The following is a 20,776-nucleotide window of genomic DNA, read 5'->3' on the forward strand; positions in this document are numbered from 1 at the left end:
ATGACCATGTATCAGCAAAAACAAAATGATGACACAACCAATCCATAGAAGGAAGGCAAGCACAATTAACACAATCCACTGATGATTACATAGGCAAATTAGATAGTTTGTTTTAAGCCAATTGAATAGCTTACATATTCTTAATACAGGTGCTGCAGAAGATGTTGAAGAATTTGAAAATGAATCATAGGGATGTCAGCAAAATATCTAGAAGCAGTTCGTGCAAACACTAAAGCGGATGTCAGAGAAGGAGAATTGACAGATGTCACCATATCCCTTGGTGGTTCATAGTAAATGTTTCCATCCGTTTGTGTGTAATTTTAGTAAAATAATTCAGAACTTTGGACATTTCTTGCCGTAGATGTAGTGACTAATGACAGTTCTTTTTCCCCCTATCCCCAAGATTGAGGAAGTTTCATCGCTGTTGCTTAAAACTTGTAGAGGTACATCCTGATTGGCAGTGAGAGGGGTTCAGGAACTACCCAGGAGTCATCTTGGTCTACTGTGCAGGACTGACCACATGGTGTAACTTGACATTGTCATTTGAAACAAAGTGGTTTTCTCTGGAACCAGACAGTGGTGGTAGGATGACAGTTCTGGTACAATTTACTTCCAGGACTGGAACTGGTCCCCATAACAAGGGTTAAATTAAATTTTTACAGCAATCTTTTCTCGCACTACATCCCCGACTTTAGGAATCCAGCCAGTTGATGTTGTTGATGAATACCTCATTCCCAGGGTGGCAGCACATGCAGATGAGCTTTCATCACAGAACTGTTGTAATTCCTGCAAGGCAGTGACACATTCATTTATGTCAAAGGCTGTGTCTGCTGCCACCAAACCAGATCTATCAAGACCCAGGACATACATAGGTATGCCAAACAGTACCTCATAAGGGTTACTCCCTCCCAAAGACCTTCTTGGCAGATTATTAAGTACTCTCTGGACTCCATACATTTGGTTAAGCTAGTTACGAACCGTACCTAGTACTTCCACTCCACAACCACAATTTCCTCAGGATCCTAGGGAGATGAGAAATGGAGTTGGACACCAATAGTTGTCATGGTGTCCCTGTACACCGTGGAGGCAAAGATCCGGCCCTGGTCTGAATGGAATGCCACAACTCCATATGTCCCGATGAAAACTTGCAAATCTGTAATAACAGTTCAAGCGTCAGCTGATCATTATGGCCATACCCATAGAAACCTGGAGCAAGAATCAACAGCGACTAAGATGTATTTGTATGCACCATCTAGTGTTAGGGGACCACAGGGATCCAGATATACACATTGTAGTGGTTTGTTGGAAATTAGGAGGGTTGTCTGCGGTGGGCGCATGATGGGGGGCTCTCTAATTTGTTGGCAGATGTCACAAAAAAGGACATACTGTTTGGTCTGCTTGTATAGACCTGACCTTCAACAGCACTTTTGGAGTAAGGAAGTAGTAGCCGCCACACCTGCATAGGCAGAGACAACCCCCTTATGTGCTGACTTTATGAGATCTAATCTTTGGTCTTGGTTGGGAATCACATGATCAACCACCCCTAGTATTGTTGCAAATGCAATGTTTTAGACACTTAGATGTTAGGAATATTAGGTGGGATGTGCCAAAGCTTTCACAGCAGTCAGTGTTTCATCATCCAACCTCGTACAGAAACAAGTAATCTCAGCAACAGAAGCTGTAGCTACTGCTGACTTGGCTTCTTCATCAGCCAAAGAGTTTCCTACAACGTGTACTCCTACACATTGATGCCCCAGATTATGCTCTACATGGGCATTTGGTAGCATTTTCCTTCAAGTCTGCTACCTTCTCCCTCAGTAATCTGTGTTTGATGGGATTCCCATTTGAATCTCTGAACCCAGTTTGGCACCTGGAATGCAGATATTCACTAAAATACAGGACACAATAGTACAAATCACACGCGATGTCAGAAGTTCAGGATCAATATGTTTCAGTGTCAATATTAGAGCATTAAGGTCTGCAAGTTGTGCAGTGCAATCCCCTAGGGCCTGTGTGCATGTGATCGAAGGGTGCAATTTCCCATCCCTCATGAAACCGCTCACGGCCACACAATCGGTAGAGTATTGTTGTTTAGTGCCTACTTCTGGTTGCACTGAGCCATCAGTGTAGATGATCATTTGGTATTGATCAAGAGGCAAAATGTTTGTAGGTATTGGGTATCCAAGTTCATATTCAAGGAACTCTTGGGTCTGTAGTTTTGGACCAAAAACATAATCAGCATCAGTGGCTGTCAGAGACATTGCCCATAGGATCCATATGGATGCAATGCTTTTGCGTTTGGAACACTAGCTTTTGTAACAGCCTCTAAGGCTGGTATTGGGGTCATGACAATAATGCATTTCTGCTAAGCCAGAGGTCTCTCTTTTATGACAGCCATCTGAACCGCAGTCAGAATTTGTTCAGTGGAAGGAAAGCGTTGTTCAGCTTTGGAATACAAATGTGATTTCTATGCCATTGGACTGGTATCACCTTTATTAAATGTTACATAGATTAATCCGATGGCACCAGCAATTACTCTGAGGACCAGGTTTGTTTTGTTATCACACATGTGTAAGTATTTTGCTTCAAGCATGTCTTACTACAATGCTCTAAGAATGCATGGATGTTTAACTGTCCAAAATTTACTTGAAAATTATGGACGTATTAAATCACAAAGTGGTTTTATGCTTTGTACATAATCTGGAATGTATGTTGTGCCAAAATTGGAAAAGCCCAACAATGATAGTAGCTTTTTGATAGTGTTTGGTGGTTGTAACTGTGTGCACTTTTCTAGAAATTGGGTTGCCAGGCTCTTCCCTTCATCTGAAAACTCGTATCCTCGAAACAGGACACTGAGAAATGTAATCTTTGTTTTCTTGAAATTGAATTTGTATCCTAATTCAGCAAATCCCACAACAATGTGATCCACCTGTCTTATGTGTGTGACTAAGTCATCATCTGCAAGGTAGATATCCTCTACAGAGGACAACATTTTGGAGTCAATATCCTGGTAATATTGATGTTACACGTGCTGAGAACAGTCCAGGACTGTTCTTAAACCTTAGTGGGAGTCAACAATATTTTCTTTGTGAGCTGAGCAAGCTAAAGGCACTTAGATCCCTACTGTCAGGCGCTAGATTTTGTCAGAAAAAAACATTGGGAATATCCAAGATTGTTTTATTTTTTTGCGCACTAAATTGTTAATAAGTACTGTGCTGTGTGCATTTTGTATAGCAAATGTGCATGTGTGATTTATTAAATGTCTGTAATTTAAGACTATTCTATATGAATGGTCTGGCTTAGCTACTGGGAACAAAAGGTTGTTTATTTGTGATACGCAGGGTTCTATTGCACCCTGGTACTCACGTTGTGTGAATATTTCTCTCACTGGTGCTTTAGCCTCATGTTGAATGGAGTATTGTGGTTGAGGCTGTGGTATGGATTTAAATGATATGATATGGTAGGGGGAGTCTTTATTCCATTGTGCATGATTGTGATAAAGTGCTGGAGCTTGTGTCATTGCCCAATATATGGCACAACCCTTTTGTAATTCTTCAGGATCAATGACGAAAAAGATGGCAAAATGACATCTTCCCCTAGTGGGAGATTACAGACAAATTCTGGTGGTCAATCTTTTTCTGCCAAGAGGATATCATAACTCAATGTTATTCTTCCCCAAAATATTACTTTAATTGTGCACTCTATGTCTCCCTCTATTTCAATTTTCACTTTGTAAACCCTGTCCGGGGAGACGGACCTGTCCGCAGTTTTGACTTCTAAAAAGTTATCATTTGCTGTCACATCCAGAAGCTCATGAAGATTCCTGCCAACTAATGTGACCTCTGCCGTGCTGTCTAGCTTAGTTACTGCCCACTTTCTGTTCCTCAATAAAGTTCTTATTATGTGTGGCATTTTTAGCTCAAAATGCTGCCACTTTTTTCTTTTTGACTTGTGCTTTCTGTTGGGGTAGTTTCTCTGTCTTTTTTATGGAAACTTCAGATGAGTGTTCTGAATCTTCTCTCAGCTTCACATACTCATTATGTTGTTCGGAATGCCCTCTTTTCTCACTGCATTTATCCAGTGAATCCTGAAAAGAACGAGATTGGTGTGTATCAGTATATTGATATCTATCAGGAGTCTTTAAGATAGCTTTTCTCAGAGGTCTCTAAACAGAGAGATTCACTATCTTTATTTTGTTTTTTGTTTGTTCCAGCATTTTCTAGAACCCTCTGTTGCTTGCTTGGGAGAATCATTATTGGATTTACCTTGTAGTTGTGCTTTACCTGGTCTGGCTCCCAGATTATCCTGACCTACTAGAATAGGTCTTGGTGATACTCTTTGGCAGCTCACATGCTTGATCCTGTGCAGGAACATCCTGGAGCTGATGGCATACTGCCAATGCTTCTGCTACCCCTTTAAGATTGCTTAATATTATGAAGGACACTGTGGCAACATTTCCCATTATTTGAATCCCCAAGCCTGGGACTGGGGCAGCCCCATATTCATTTTGAATCTGCTTTAACACTTCTGGAAGATTCACAAGTGTTGATGTACTGTGTGCAGTAGTTCAGAGTGCAGCAAACACTGCACCCCAAGTGGTGCAGTTGTCCTTTGAGGGAACCATACCAAATTGCAAGCACTTGTGAGAATTCTACATTTATCTTGGGTTCTCATATGGGGAAACACTGCCTACAAAGTACTTATTTTTGTGCTAACCAAAATTGAATTTCTTTACATTTGGTGGGTATTTTACTCATAATTGAATGCACAGTAGCAGGATTGATGCCTTCTGTAGCCACATGTGGTTACCCTGGAGGCGGTGTTTAAAGTCTGCATTCCGCGTCTATATATTTCTACTAAATTAGTGTATAAGTGGCGCACTCTTGCTACTATCATTGTACCTACATCAGGGTGTGATGTATAAGTAGCCAGCTCTGGCAATGTAGGACCGTCATTACTAGCGGACCTAATCTAACATTCTGTGGAACATGTGGTAGTGTGCCATCAAGCCAATTCTGGTGTTCTTGATAAGATACGGTATTTCCAAATACGCGTATGGTGTATATTGTGTGGGTGCATTTGCTGGAGTATAGTGATGAAATGTGTATATGTTCCCATCTGCTGCTGGAAAAGTGATCCAAGAATAAACAAATCCAGTTCTGTATGCTGCATAAGCCTCAACAACAAATGCAATTTCTCCTCCCTCATCCTTGAGGCCATTATTTCTCAAATGTGTTGTGAGCTGGAGTCTCATGTTTGCTGCAATTATGACTCTGTTTTGGTCTGCCTTGTTTTAAGATAATATTGTTCAGATATACAAACACCAATTGGGGAAATCCTTTTTAAGGGTTCAGGCTTGAACAACCTACAGCATCAAATGGTGCTACCTATCTAGCTGAGGAGAATATTCCCTAATACCATGGAATCCCAGTGTAGAGCAATTAGGATGCCTTTAGCATGTATTGAGACAGAGATACTTGGGAGATCCATAATGTTAGTGCTTAACCAACGTTGGGGCACCATGTCGTAGAACTCTCATTGTAAGAATGAGACTGCTGGATTTTAGCAGGTGGGGGAATTAGGCAGATTCCACACCATGTGACAGCTGTCGGCCTAACCCTTTTAGCTAGCTAGCAATACCTCACCCTAACCCAATAGTAAAGGTGATTTGTGGCAGCCTATCGCATGACACTCTAAGACACCTCTGGGAATTCGTAATAGAACAGATCATACCTCTTTCACTCAGTTATGCATGTCTCATACATGCAAAGACAAACAGAGGCAGAATTTGGTTTAATACGATTATTGAAGCAACCACATTCTATGTAGAAAGGCATGAATTGTGATTATTAGGATAATGAAACACAACATCATTAGAGCAGTGATTAGAAAAGTAAAACAAAGGAAAACTCCTATCATACTGTCACAATAGTGAATTTAAAATCCCTGCCTGCACTACTACGATTCTACATGAAAGCAATAGCAGTGTTCGCCCCAATCTGTCCATCTAGTCCCTGGAAGGAAACCCAATTTCCATACCAGTGCTATGGGCAGCGAATGTGTCAACCTCTTATGCCTTCCCAGGGGAGGCTCAAAGAGAAGACATATATTTCTCGTTTTTCCCTCTTTTATGTGTGCTGAATTCTGCACAGAGACATTACTGTCTGCGACGCAGGAATCCTTGCACTATGGTGCAAGTCTACCTTTCTCTTGAGCCGATGATCTGGGTCACTTTAGAAAGCTGCCTAATACTTTGTTGTTTACTTTGCAGCTGGTGCAGGGAAAGGATGCAAAACCATATGTTTTAGTGCCAGGAAGTCTGTTAGGTAATCATGCACTTTAGTGATGAAATAAATAACTGAATTTGCCATCCTTTATTTTGTTGCTGTCAGCTGCTCAGGCTCCTCACCTACGAAGATTTTCTATTTGTCGTACTTCTATAGTGCACTTGCCCCTTTTCACTTTGAGATTGTGGGGAAAATTTGGAAAGAGAGTATGTCTGGGGAGTTCAATAAGATCAGCTCTATGCATTGTTGTCACTCACCTGGCCAGAGGCTGTTGCTCCCTGTGCCCTTATAGCAAGATTGAAACTGGCTGGAGAAACAGGCTATGCCTTACTGACTGCTAGAGACTGCTCACCTCCTAAAGGTTGTGAAAGAAGAGATGTCATCCAAAAAACGCCACATATATATATATATATATTTATATATATGTGTATGTATATATATATCTATATATATATATATATAGATATATATATACACATCAAGCTTAGCTACTATAGAACTGCATTGATGGAGGTTGTGGTGCAGATAGCAGTGGCAGTAAATAAGGGGGTCGGTGGCTGATGCAGCTGGGAGGGCCATATGAAGGTCTCCAGGTGCGAAAGTGGTGGCAGCAGGGTCAGGCCTGTACCCTACCACCAGTGCTGATCAACATTCCTCTTTGATTTCCTTCTACCTTCCAGGTCATTCTGATGACAAGGGCTGCCCCTAGGCAGGAGAAACAGACTGTCAGAACCCAGGATTGGGAACATAGCCTAAAACCTGGATCTTCTATAAGTAGTTGAGTCTGTTACATGGCTCCAACTGTCAGAGGTGGTCACCACCGTTACCCATGAGCAGGGGCAGCAGTGTCTAAGAGAGGGAGGAAATCAGATCCACCCTGTCCCCTCATCTGGGCAGGATCCACTAGAGTAATTCTTGAGTGAACCCATCATGGGGTGGAGATTTTGCCATGCTTCTCGGTCTTTCTGTTGGATTCATTGATGTTACACCATGACAGCACCCTGACTCCTGACAGGAAAAGAGGATATCTAATATTGTTTGTTAAAAATTAGCAGCATATCAGGGAGGTTATTTGTGCTGGATTGAGATGACAAATATTTAGGTCGCCGGTATTGCAGCATTGAGGGAGAAAAACTGGATAAATAATCACTCCGCCAGAAGGAAAGATGTTTTTACCTATTAGTTTAGGCTCAGACTGTTTCCTTTACCGTTTCAATTACCTTTTTCTCTACATCAAATTAGACGCCCGGACGGCGTCATATTTATGAAATTACAGTAGCCGGCTGTAAGGCCCAAGTTAGGCCCCCCTATGGCACTTTTAAATCACGTAAAGAATACTTTCCTGTAATTAACTTACTTACCTGGGATGGGGTCCCCCCCATCCTCTAGCATGGGTGGGGGTGTCCCTGGGGCTAGGGAAGGGCACCTGTGGGGCCATTCCTTGGTCTCTGACCATGGAAATAGGCTCACAGGTCCCCTAACTCCTGCCCTGATCCAGGCATTAAATAATGGCGCTAAGCAAGCTTAGCTCCATTATTTAAGGCCCCCTCCTCCTGCGCTTTTAGCACGGGAGATAAAAATGGCTCTAAGGCCATATGGTAATTTATTCTCCCGGAACGCCTACCTTGCATCTCATTGATGCAAGGTAGTTTCCCGCTAGCAAAAAAATTACTTTAACTCCAAAACTTTGGTGCTAGACGGGTCTAGCGACAAAGTATAAATTTTAAGTTAGATTTGCCCCAAATTTGCGTCAAAAATATGACACAAATTAAGCACAAAACAAGTATAAATCAGCATTTACAAGTCACTGATATCAGTTATAGTACTACATTATAATATTTACTTTCTCATATTCTGTAACCATATATCACCCGTCTACAACTCAAGTGAACGCCTTACATAGAATAGTTCATGAAAATCACATTATTCCAAATGTACAATAAAACTGAAGAGATTTAGAAAGATAGTAGGCCCACTTTTGATGGATTGAAAATTATAATAAATTCTGTATTTGTTTTTTTTTAGATAACAATTGGGATCCATACTGGAGAAGTTGTTACTGGAGTTATTGGTCAAAGAATGCCACGCTACTGCCTCTTTGGCAACACTGTGAATTTAACAAGCAGAACCGAAACTACAGGAGAAAAGGGGAAGATTAATGTATCAGAATACACATACAGGTAGGAACAACATTAGGTGCCATATCATGAACATGGGTGCTGGCTCAGATTTAAGCACCAGTTTTTATGTGATTACACTGTCATTTAACTTTCCTTAATATACTCCACGGCTGCAGAATGCACACATTATTGAACACCAAAGCCACCAGTAAATCACTTATTTTGAAAAAGAAATTACTGCAGGACGCTCCACGGCGTCAATCATGGTTCTTCAGGTGCAAAAAGATGCTACCCCCTGATTTGCCCAATGGCACCCCTGTCTGCACTCGGCCTTGGGGGTTCTGAAGGTAGCATCAAGAACACAAAGTAAGTAGGGCATTGAGATCATGCCTAAATCTGTAGTTTCTACTTTTTGCCTTTACCTCATTATCGATAATTGCCTCATTATCGAATAAGAGGGTGTATCGGAACTAAAGGCATGATGAAGGTTCAACACTTTGGTAGCACTAGGGGCCAGAGCGTGTGTGATGTCACTGTTGTTACACTTTGCATTTTAATGAATTGACATTGATCCAGCTCTCATAGAAAGCATTAATGTTGACTAGACCATGCTAGTGCTGGACACATCAAGCCCCTTAGTGATCTCCAGTCTCTTTTTTGTGCTCCCCTCTGTACTGTTTTCAATGCCCCTTCTACTCACTATTTTTTGTTTTGGTTGAGCCTTTTTTTTTCTTTGCATTTTTTGGCATCGTTCTTGGTTTTTCAAAGATAGTCCAGTGACTGAGTCCCTTCAAAAAAATACAAGGACTGCCCTAGAACACGGTACATCTGGTAGTCGTACCTGAGGAGGATTGGAAGGGTGACAGAAGGATCAGGATTCCAACAATGGGTTAAAAAGATGCCAACTGTCCCCTGCCTACCTCAGTGGTGTAAGGAAACTGAAGGGGGTCCCCTGTACAGAACAATGAGGGCCCCCCTCCCGATTCACTCAGTCCAGGTGCTGTGCTGAGGGGGGCCCTGGAGCTCAGGAGGCCCCTGCACCGCAGGGGCTGTAGAGGCCTTTGTTATGATACTGAACTACCAATTAATTTGTGTGCTGCCATGGACTGCGAGATACAAGGTTGCTCAGAGGAGCAGGGACATGAGGCTTTTTGTTCCACCCTCTGCAGAATCAGTCTGGTGATCAATCTCAAACATTGAAGAGAAGGTTACAGTCACCATCAAGACAGATGGCAGAAAACCCATTCAGCTTTCCCTTGGCATTCTGTCATTTTGGCTGTTGCTGCCAAGAATGGGATACATGTCACCAGGCCTTTTACATCTCGACACTTGTGGCAGCTGGCTTTGACAATTCTGAGGTCTTACTTTGCCACCTTCATAGTTTTTTGCAGTGGCACCTTACACTACAAAGAAAGAATTAACTCTGCTGCTTTTGCTTCAAGCAGTGGCTTTAGTTATAATATGCCCGCCAAGAAATACGTAGGTGTCATCTGCAATTTTTCCCTCATGGTGGTGTCACATCAAAATGTATCTCCTTGCAAAATGTCTTTCTTTTGCTATCCTTTGTCTTCTAGGGAGAGAGATCTCTTACCTCCTTCCTTTCAGCCACGTCCAAATTATATTGTGCATCTAGTAATGTGTAGACATTTTGCCTTATTTCCCCTTACTTGTTTTCTGCTGAAATCTTCTTTTGTTGCTGCTGTCTATGTATATGTCGCTTGATCTTCCCCTTTTGGTTTCTGGGTGAGTCTTTCTTCCTTTTTGTCTTGTCTTTTCTTTGTTGCAAGTCACCCTGCTTGTACTTCTTTTCACATCTGTTTTTCTGTTGCCTTTTTTTCTGTTGGGGGAAGGGTTCCACCCACTGTATGGTAGACATCAGTATTCTCAAGTGTATTTTTTTTTGTCCTATGTGCACTGAAGTATCTGCACAGATTTAAACAGACAAATCCTAGTTTACATTGCTGTATGAAATGCCTCTTTGTGCATGATCACCCACCGATTTTTTCCAGTATTTGTAGTGATGGTACTAGTTTTTAGAGTCTTTTGCACTGGGACTGTGCTAACTAGGCCCCAGTGTTTGTTCTGGCCCCTACAACATGAGCACAATTCACTAATCTCTGATATTTAACTGTGCCAATTAGTTCCTCATATATGGTACTCAGTGTGCCCAAGGCCTGTAAGTTAAATGCCACTAGTGGACTGTGTCACCACTAAAGTGACAATGTAAAATATGTCTCTAGGTTTGCAACAACACCCTAGCAGGGCAACTTTAAAACTGCCATTTTGACTTGTTAGCTTACCCTTTTAACAAGCCTAAACCTTCCTTTTAAATAGTAGTATGTTACCCCTAAAGTAGGCTTAGGAGCTTCTATGGCAGGTTGTATAATACTTAAAAGTGAGACATATGTATTTTATGTTGTTACATGTCCTTACAGTGAAGAAGGACAAAAACCTGTTTTCACTGTAGCAAGGCTGGCTGTGCTAATTGGTTACTTTATTATACTTAAAACAAAGCTAACGTCTGGTGGACTATAGCAAGAAAGATACTTTAAACACTCACTTTTATAGTTAAACCAAAACCAACATAATGCAGAAGTCACATTTTGTCTATCAGAAATAACGAGTTTAGAAAGTCCCAATATTTCTGCCTAAAAGTTACTTGTAACTTTATCAGAGTTATTCCCCAACTGTCACCTGGCAGCCTGCTTCCCCATGGCATGGAGGTGTAAACAGCTGCCAGGAAAGGGAACACAATGGCCTTGGGTGAAAAGTGGTGTAAACTCTTCCTGACAGGATTCCCTGGAGCATGTGTCCACCAACTATACAAGCTTCAAAGGGGCATCCCCTGCCACAGGCAATTCACATCAAGACCTGCCCCTTCCATTTTCCCGTCATCCAAAGTGGCACTAATCCTAGAAAGGGAAAACCCTGTTCCAGAACTGGTTTGCAAGGAAAGTTTCTAATTTCCCAAGACAAACCTCTGGGGTGTACCCAAAGCTCTGACTAGGGAAAGAAAGGTTCTGTGGTGTTGGATTTTCACAGGTCACTGAGGGATTGATTTGGGCCAAATGCCCAAGAAATTGTTTCAAAGTGGGTAGAGTTGCCTCTGGGAACATTTTCCATATTGGTCAGGGAGTATCCATGACCCACAAGCTGGTGCCTGGCATAAACTGTGCCAGGCACAAATGTGGCACCCCCTAGGTACCTTCTTCTGAACACATCTAGACCCGTGGAAGACCTGTGGAAGACAGAGGAAGGATTGCACCTGCATCCTGAAAGAAATCCCAAGGGCTGGACTTGCTTTCAACTTGCACCCAGGACAGAAGAGTGGGGTCTAAGGGTTAGTTGCCTAGCCTCCTGTCAGCTCCAGGAACACAAAAGCTGCAAGAGACATGCATTTCTGCTGGTCCCAGCTGACTAGATCCAACTGGAAGATTGAGTCTCAACCCCTAATGGGAGCCCAAAAGGTCCAGGACACTTGGCTGTTATTAGTGTGCCCCCCCTTCAAAGTTGCACAATAGAACACTTAAAAACTTGTTCTGAACTTTTCTAAAAATCAACCAGAGGCTATGACCGTACTACGTCCAAGCCATACCTGCTGACTTTGAACTGCCATCCAGAATCAACTTGATGGTTTGCCTCTGAAAGAACCCTGACTTTCAGAAAAGTTTCTAAGTCCCAGCACAGAGGACTTTTCTGAATGTAATGTCAAGCAGCACCCTGACGGCGACACCTTTGTGGGCCCTGACTTTGGGATCACTGAGTTTTCTCACCTTTGGCATTGAGAGCCTTGAACTTCCCCTGGAGCCGAGTCTCTCACTGAGGTCCAGTGCTTCAGCCAGCCACCGCTGATGAGTCCCTCTTTGGATTCAACCTGCAGCCTGACCTGTCAGTGACCTTGCTGATAAGGACTGCTCTCCAGAAAAACAAATAAGTCTGAAGATACATTTTCCACCAAGATGAACAAGTTCCCTGTATCCGACCACCGCTCCATCACAGTCAGCCTTAACTTTTGACTTTGACTCAGTCTAGCTTGACCAGATCAGGACGATTGGCAGTTTGCTCTTTTTGCTACTAGAATTATCCAACACGTTGAAAAATCTTTTCCCTGGTTCCCTACATCACCTTTTGTTGTTTGGGTGTCTGTTTGTTCATTAAAAGTTCCTCTACTTTTATAAATTGGAGTGAGAATGTTATTGCGTTTTGTTTTCTGCTTTTTAACTGTTATGGTACACTTTCTTTTAAGTGTAGCCTGTCTGACTTATGACACAGTTACTAAAGGCTGAGTTCAGGTTTAAATTACTGAGACTGGAACTGGTGAGAAATTGTGTCATTATTACTAGAAGAGGACTAACATCCACTCCAAATAATCATCAACTTTTTCACAATTCATATTCTTACATCAAAGGGGATTTGGTGTCCAGAATTCTTTATAACTGTCCAGAAATATTTACAGCTATTGCAGCAGAAACTCTGGACTTGCCCCTATGAGAAATACATCATCCATGAGTCACAGTGGGAATGGTTAGTAAACAAAGACCTTGAGTTCTTTGAGGTACAGGGTGGATTATGGGATGTGTGTGAATGCCTTTGTGTTATTTTGTTTATGTGTATGTCCAGTCTTTGTCCCTGGAGAGAGGAAAGCCTTTAGGAGTGGATCTGAAGTAATGCCTTGCAACTCCCTTGTGTGCCCATCATGCACCAATGTGTGGTAACTGGAAAACAAACTGACTCTTTCAGCAGTAGGGTAACAAACAGCTACAACACAAATTAGTTGAAAAAAGAGGATGAGAAATGGGTCAACATGGCTTATTTTAAGAGGGCAATTTCTTAGACTCTCCACCTCAGACCAATATCAATCTTGCTGTGTACCTGAATTGGTGTCTGTTGCTGCTATTAACCTAGCTTTCCCAGCAGCGGCTCCAATCAATTAATCAGTTAACAAAAAATACGATAGTAGTGAGAACTAAGTGGTAAAAAGAGTACAATTTTAATCCAGTGAAAGGTGAAGGACAGCCATCGCAAGGGCCAAAGAGGATAAGAGACTACATCAAGTGGAGTGAGGGCAGTGACAAGGAAGAAGAGTGCAAAAGAAAGTTTTATATCAAGATAAACAAGCATTTTCCATGCAACGGGTCTCGCATTTGTTCGAGTTAGAGCTATTAGCTCTGTAAAGCAAAAACAAATGCAGCGCGATCGAGCTATGTAAAATGCAGCGCGATCGCACTGCGTGGAAAATAAACAGACAAAGTAGTCCAAACTCCAGGCTGAAAACATTGAGCCTTGTATGTTTTTGGTACTTTACTGGTGCTGTGTAGGTGGGCTAAACACCGGAAAAGGCATGACGTATGCATGCGTTTCACAAATGAAAGCAAGCTGATTTTAAAAGGCAAGCCCACAAACCAATGTAAGTGACTGACGTGGCATGGGTGTGGTTTGAAGGCCAAAGAGAGATTACAGAATGGACAGAGCACTTTGTGCTCGCCCATAAAAAAGTAGGAACCACAAAAATATACATTAGAAGTTTGAAAAAGGAATCCATCTATAAGGAAGTTGCTGAGACACTGAGCTTTTTCACCTCAGGGTTTTTATTAGTTGCCCTGCTTCAATGAGGGTACTCAGGTGTGCAAACAATCATTTTACTTACTACTTTATTACTTTACTTACTTCAAAAATACCCCACCAAAATGTCGGGAATCAAGTAATTGTGTAAACATATACAGTGAGTATAGACTTACTAGTCTTACCTTGAACTCCATCTACCTTGAATAACTATCTATATATATATCTATATATATATCTATATATATATATATATATATATATATATATATATATATATATATATATATATATATATATATATATATATATATATTTCTGTGTGTGTGTCATCAAGATACATATATGTGGTTATGTGGTGTTGATCATAGTAAACCAATACTTACATATATATATAAATACACAACAAATTTTTGTAATAACAAGAAAGGTCAGGACACTTCCTGTTCTGTGAACAAGGCTACGGCTGAAAGGCGTTGGGAGGAATAATCTGTGAAGAGTAAAAGCTTTAATCACACTGGAAGTGTCCTGACCTTTCTTGTTATTACAAGAATTTGTTGTGTATTTTTATGGTGTTTCTCGAAGCCATGGTCGGACCGCCACCTTTTTGAGCCTCGGTTATTCGGGTCCTTCTGGTGAATACATATATAAATATATATGTATATATATATATGTATATACACATATATATATTTATATATGTACACTTAGCTTCATGGTTATTTGTTTAGTTGTCAATGTTTAGGTATTGAATTCTTATAGGATATCTTGTCTGCAATATTCTGGTTCTATGCTGTCTAATGCGATGTGTTTCGTGCATTGCACTCTTTGTCATTGGTTGCCACCTGATACTTGACATTTTCAACATTCAATTGCCATTTAGAGGCCCCCAAATGGAATAAACCCACCATCCTTGGCCTGGTAGTGCTCACACATGACATACTTCTGACCATCCGTGGCATTTTGTGCAGTCCTAGACATGACGGTGCCCACCACTTGCACAATGCTGGTTGGTTATCCTTGAAATACTGTCAGTACCCTTGACATTGTAATTTCTACTGAGATATACCTAGTCTTCTAAGGTATATTGCTGGCTTTATTAGCTTTAAGTGGCGTCCATGTCTAGCATAATCCCACGCCTTACAAAATGGTGACCATTTATACAGCCATAGGCTATAAAAACTGTAGATTTCAAAAACACACTCAAAAACACTCAATAGCATTTGTAATGCTTGCCTCAAAATGTATTTGCTACCTGCATGTACGCTGTTGGCAACATACAGACCATGGTAACTTTAGCAGAACACTTTATACTTGTCTCCTCAAGTGATCCCTTCATAGTGGCTGGCTACAATGGGCATCAAGTAAGTCTTCCCTGGTGCATGTACTACTGTAGGTACAGCAATGTTACAAGAGGCATTCAAAAATTGCTTCGAACTGAGCTCTGGCTAAGCATCAGTCACAATCCCGTTCATTTGTTATGTCTCCGTCTTTTCTGTTTGCTCTTCTGTGTCGCTCGAAGTCCTAAACCTCCCTTCATTATTCCTCCTACTGTCTCCACCCCCAGCCCGATTCTGTTTAACGCCTTCTTGTCCCTCCAAGTGACAGTTACATCCTTTTTTACCTTGCTTCAATAAGTTTGCGTTCTACCCAACACCCTTTCTTGTTTCTTAACCTTCCCTAGTATCTTTTGTTGTTCTTCTCAGAACTCAGGGATGTTCGTGTGCTGAGGCAACAAGTTAAGCCCCTACAAGAGTGGGAGTTGGGAGACAAGATGCCACCTCTAGAGAGGAGTTGCATCAAATGGGTATGTGTTTGGCGCAGTAGTCTATAACGAAGCAGGACACACCCTGGACCTGGAAGAAGCACCTGGAAGAAGCACACTTAACCAAACATGAAGGGTAACTAAAGCTGAAAATGAACGTTAGAAGCGACTTGGTTGATACGGACAGATGAGCAATACGAACTGTTATTATCTTGACCTGCTTTCTTCTAGAAGTGATTCCCGTCACATATATGCAACTTGGAGTGGGATGCACCCCCTCGCCCCTAACGGATGTTTATTATGCAAACATTTTTTGTGTTTTATTTTACTCCAGATGCCTTATGACACCGGAAAATTCCGATCCACAATTTCATCTGGTGCACAGAGGACCAGTGAGCATGAAGGGGAAAACTGAACCAATGCAAGTGTGGTTTCTGTCCAGAAAAAGTCCAGAAACAGAGGTATAAATAATCAAGCAATAAGTGTTATATTTTAGAAATGCATAAATACGGCAAGTGTAATCTAAATACGAGAAGCCCTTTCTTTAGGAAAAAATATATTTTCTTGGGGAGGAAAGAAAGACTCATCAAAACATTGCTATGCTAATGTCTGCGGCTCAGCGAACGGATTAATGTCATTGATGATCTGATGTCAGTTTTTATACGATTACAAAAAATACTTTTAGCTCTGAAAACTACACAAAGAAATTTCAGGCCAGATCTAAGAAAAGTGCTGCTGCACCCAGTGCAGAGCCACATTTCTTGCGCCCCTTAGATCCCCCCTAATGCGACCATTTGTGCGCCATATCTAAGATACGGTGCACCATGGCAGTAGTTAGGGAACTAGCGTCAACATTTTTGATGCTAGTGTGGAGCTTTGTAGGATTAGCTCTGAGCAGGCGATAAAAGTGCCAAAAAAATGATGCAAAGAAATCTCTTAGATTTCTTTGCAACATTTTTTTGGACCCCTAATGGCAGAACGCCCCCTTTGCATACATTATGCCTGGTGCAGATGTAATGTAGTGCAAAGGGTTACAAAGTGATGCAGGCCATGCATTGCGCCACTTTTTAAATTTGACCCTGCAATTTTGGCCTTGCTGGAACACATGAGCATGAGGAGGTGCTAGGTGCTCCTAAATGTGCCCCATAATGTCTTTTCATGTTCATCATTACCCTTTCAAACGTCAGTTGCTGTTTTGTGAGAATTTCTATCTGCAGGTAATAGTTTTTCTGGCAAGCTGCCCCTTAGAGCCTGATTTACCAACTTTGGTCTATATATTGGGGAGAATTGGCGTAGGGCAGCGCCAAAAGTCTTCTTGCTGAGCTGCCCTACGTCAATGTGAAAGGGCAGAAATGCAGCATATTTATGACATATGGTGCATTGCTGTCCCTTCCTCCTTTGCTGTTGCACAATTGGCTGCCTACAGCCAATGCAGGCACCCTTCCATCATGGTGCAAGGGTGCCTGCGTTGCATGCAGGATTGTTTTCGCACACAAAAACAGTCCAGAGAGGCTTTTTCCTCTTTCTGTGTGCTGCACACCTGGAAAGAGTAAAATACTAGGAGAAATGAAAATATTTCACCTCATTACACCTGCTCTGGCGAGGCATAAGGTTTTGGCTCTGCCCAAGGTTTATGTGTTTAAGTAAATCTGGGGCAGCGTCAAAATCCATTGATGTTGTGTGGGAAAACTCACCACAATGCCCATGGAACGCCTCCCTGGTGCAGAGTAAGGCAGTACAGTGGCTTGCGCTGCTTTGTCCTACCCCAGATCTAAGAGGCCTCACAAATATGGTAGCAAGGCTTGCGCCGCCAGAGCGTTAAAAAAAGTGAGGCTCTGGTGGCCCATGCCCCTCATCAATATGCCCCCTTTTGTGATTTGTTTGCATTAGAAAAGTGGCTCAAACCTGTACAATTATTTTTTTGTTGGAATTACTTTCCAGCACAAAACTTGTTTTTCTCTGGGAGTTGCCTGAAAGTAATGCAATGCAGTGCAAAGCTCTGTTTTGTTTTACTATGCATCAAGGGGGAAGTCAATGGGTGGTACATGGGCCTTTCCATTCAACCACTCATGGTTTTTCATGCAAAAGTATTTCCATTAACAATGGCAGAGGGAGTGTAGAACATAAAGTTCATGCACTTTAAAGCAGGTGTTAAATAGGAGAAACAACGCTCAGCAGAATGATTATACACCAGCGCTAGGTAAAGAGTAGGATAGTGCTTTATCTATGTAGATATTGAAATTGCATTTATATAGCTCTATGAAAAATTGATGCAAGGCCACCATCATGGACTTCTAAAGGTCTCTGATGTTCATACATCTCAGGGTTCATAGGTTTGCGTTGTGAAGAAGTTAACTCTAAGCCCTTCAATGACCATATTTTGGGTCTTTCCTCTACTCGGTATTATGCCAATCCAAACAAGAGGGGCATTGGTAGATGTCTGAGAATGTTGGGTGGTAGGACTTTTGCCATTCCCCACAAATTCCAAGGCTTTTGTCAAAGACATGTAATGACGTAATTTATGTTTTTAACCAAAGTCTGAAGTTTTCAATGCATTAAGGGCAAATACAATGGTGGCACCCCTGCAGCCCACACCAATCTGGACTCCTTGCAGTCTCTAGTTTACAGAAAAGTTTAAGGTTGATAGATTTTGCTGCATTTTGGCTGACCCCAAGCCAAAATATTTCAGTACTCACATCCAAAATGACAGCTGTTTCTGAAAGAACTTCCAAGCCCTTTCCATGGTCGTGTTTTTGTTCTTGTTCTGTCTTGTGCAATAGGCTCATCCTCACATATTGGATACAGCTTTTATCAGAACTGATGGGATGCTGAATGGAAGGACATTTTCTACTTATGAATTTCTCTACAGCTTCGACTTCCAAATTTGAAACACTTTTTCAAAACCCTTCCCAGAATCACCTGTCATTATAAAATGACCCCATATCTAAACACAGATTCTTCTGCACATTGTAAAAATACTTAGCTTTTCTTCATGCTATGTTATTCATGAGGCATTTTTATTATCAAATGATTCATGGTCAGTACACAAATACAGATTATCGTAAGCACTGCCCTATTATTGCTTCTAGATATTGGACTTTAAAAAAAACAAAAACCTAAATTACTGTAAATCTTTGTGACCATGAGAACCATAATGGTATGTCACTTTGGTAGATTGGCCATCAGTGTACAAGCAACAGATAAAAATAATGTCCTGTATTTCTCTTTTCCCACTTACATTTCGAAAATTATATTTGGTAAGAAAGCCTTGAGCTAGCTACCCAAATGACTTACTGAAAGCACAAAAATAGAAAATTCTGACCATCACTTAGAAAATAGCAAAAACTGTGGTGAAAGCATTTTTTACTCTCTGTCTGGTTCTGAAAGTTGAAAAAAGTATAATCTTGTCTCTCATACCTTTTGTTGGTGCCGTTTTTCGAAGAGCATAATTTTCCCATTTTTGAAAATATGTCATAATTGGCTATTTCTTAGACCTCTTCTCGGTAAGTGATAAATGCCTGGTCACAGTTTGGGCTAAATAAACTCAAAGTTTCCCTATATATCAACTATAAACAAATATGATGAAGGTTTAAGGTTAGACTTAGTAAAAAATGGGCTCAGAGTTTGAGGCAGGGTGTGGAGGTAAAGCTCATATTTTACAAAACGTATGCTTTCAGGCACATACTCTTGCACTAAAAGGTTAACCCAATAGTCCCTTAGAAGACTAGGTAAGAGTAACTATAGCAAAATAAATGCTCCTAAAGTAATTAATATGAGACAAAACATTTTGAGAAAGGTATGTAACCTCTGTGACGCAAAAGTTAATCCAACATAGGAAGCGTGCTTCCAATTAAAGAAAAAATATATAATTACATTCAAGGAAAATACATGTAATCAGTCTCATTACTAAACTGTTGTGCTGTTCATAGAATAGATAGTGTAATGAAAAATAGCACGCACAGGATAGATACCACTTTGGCAAGGTAAAGTGAGTCGTTTTTAGATGTAGTTAAAAAAACGCATGGATCCACAATTGCTAAGAGCATGTGTCTGTATAGCCTTTTTTCCTTATTTGTTCTTGAAGGGACTTACAAGCACTTGAGAGACTTTAGTGGCAATCTTTGGAAGATGTTGACATTTTGCCCTCTTGCGTATGAGATATATAAGACAATCTTTAGAACCTTTGTGACAATGAGCCAACTAAAATAAGATAAAACAAATCGATTACGAATTTAACACTTTGCAACCACTGAGTTTAAATGACAAAAACAAACTGAAATGTATCTTATAATGGTAGGATGAAATGTTGATAGACATAGAATTGGCTTACTGGAGAACAACATTGGAATGCTGCCCTGTAAAGGCGCTTACAAGATGTTTGAATATAAGCCTTTGTCCAAAGAAATAGAAAACTCCTTGTTTGTGCTTTTGTGAGGTGAGGGACTCTTCCATGTCCACGCTTCCTTCTATAAGCTTTTTAGAGGCAACACTTGTTTTAAATTTACTGGTAAGGTATCCTGTTGGCACAAACCTGTTGCACATCTACAGGGCTTGCAAATGGCTATTGACTTCTAAGCAAAACATCAAATAGAGATACTCTCAGCTACTTACATCTGTTTAGGTACCTGTCCAAAAAGGTTCCTCAATTAATCAATAAACCAAAGATTTGTAGAGCAAGGCTAATCACCCATAGGGTGTCAAGTTGCTTGTCATAGTTTGACTCTTGCTCTAGGCAAGACTGCTGGTTTAAGGAGGACAGTACTTATGTTTGTAGGTGACTATGCTACTCCTACAGCAAATTTCAACTGTCGTCCCAACCCTCCCGGCTCACAAGCAGCACCTCACCAAAAAACCCAACAGTAAAAGGTGATTTGTGGCAGCCTTTATGCATGGACACAAGAGTGTGACATCTCAGAGAATGTTGTGGTTAAAAAAGAGTACCCCTTTCTCACATGGACAACATGTCTCATCATGTCTCAATAAAACACAGGCAATGAAGGAGATGCAGTAAGGTTTCAATAGGTTTTATTTTAACAAAGATG

General features: G+C 41.1%; 1 protein-coding gene across 1 annotated transcript in view; it reads left to right on the forward strand.

The window, feature by feature from the left end:
• GUCY1B1 (guanylate cyclase 1 soluble subunit beta 1) overlaps positions 1-20,776 on the forward strand; it is a 392,747-nt gene that overhangs the window by 340,223 nt on the left and 31,748 nt on the right. The window contains exons 12-13 of the mRNA XM_069243115.1: positions 8,313-8,467; positions 16,069-16,195. Coding sequence (XP_069099216.1) covers positions 8,313-8,467; positions 16,069-16,195 — 282 coding nt within the window. The remainder of the gene's footprint in view (positions 1-8,312; positions 8,468-16,068; positions 16,196-20,776) is intronic.

The sequence above is a fragment of the Pleurodeles waltl genome, chromosome 1_2 (genome assembly GCF_031143425.1).
Source record: "Pleurodeles waltl isolate 20211129_DDA chromosome 1_2, aPleWal1.hap1.20221129, whole genome shotgun sequence".
Lineage (NCBI taxonomy): Eukaryota > Metazoa > Chordata > Amphibia > Caudata > Salamandridae > Pleurodeles > Pleurodeles waltl.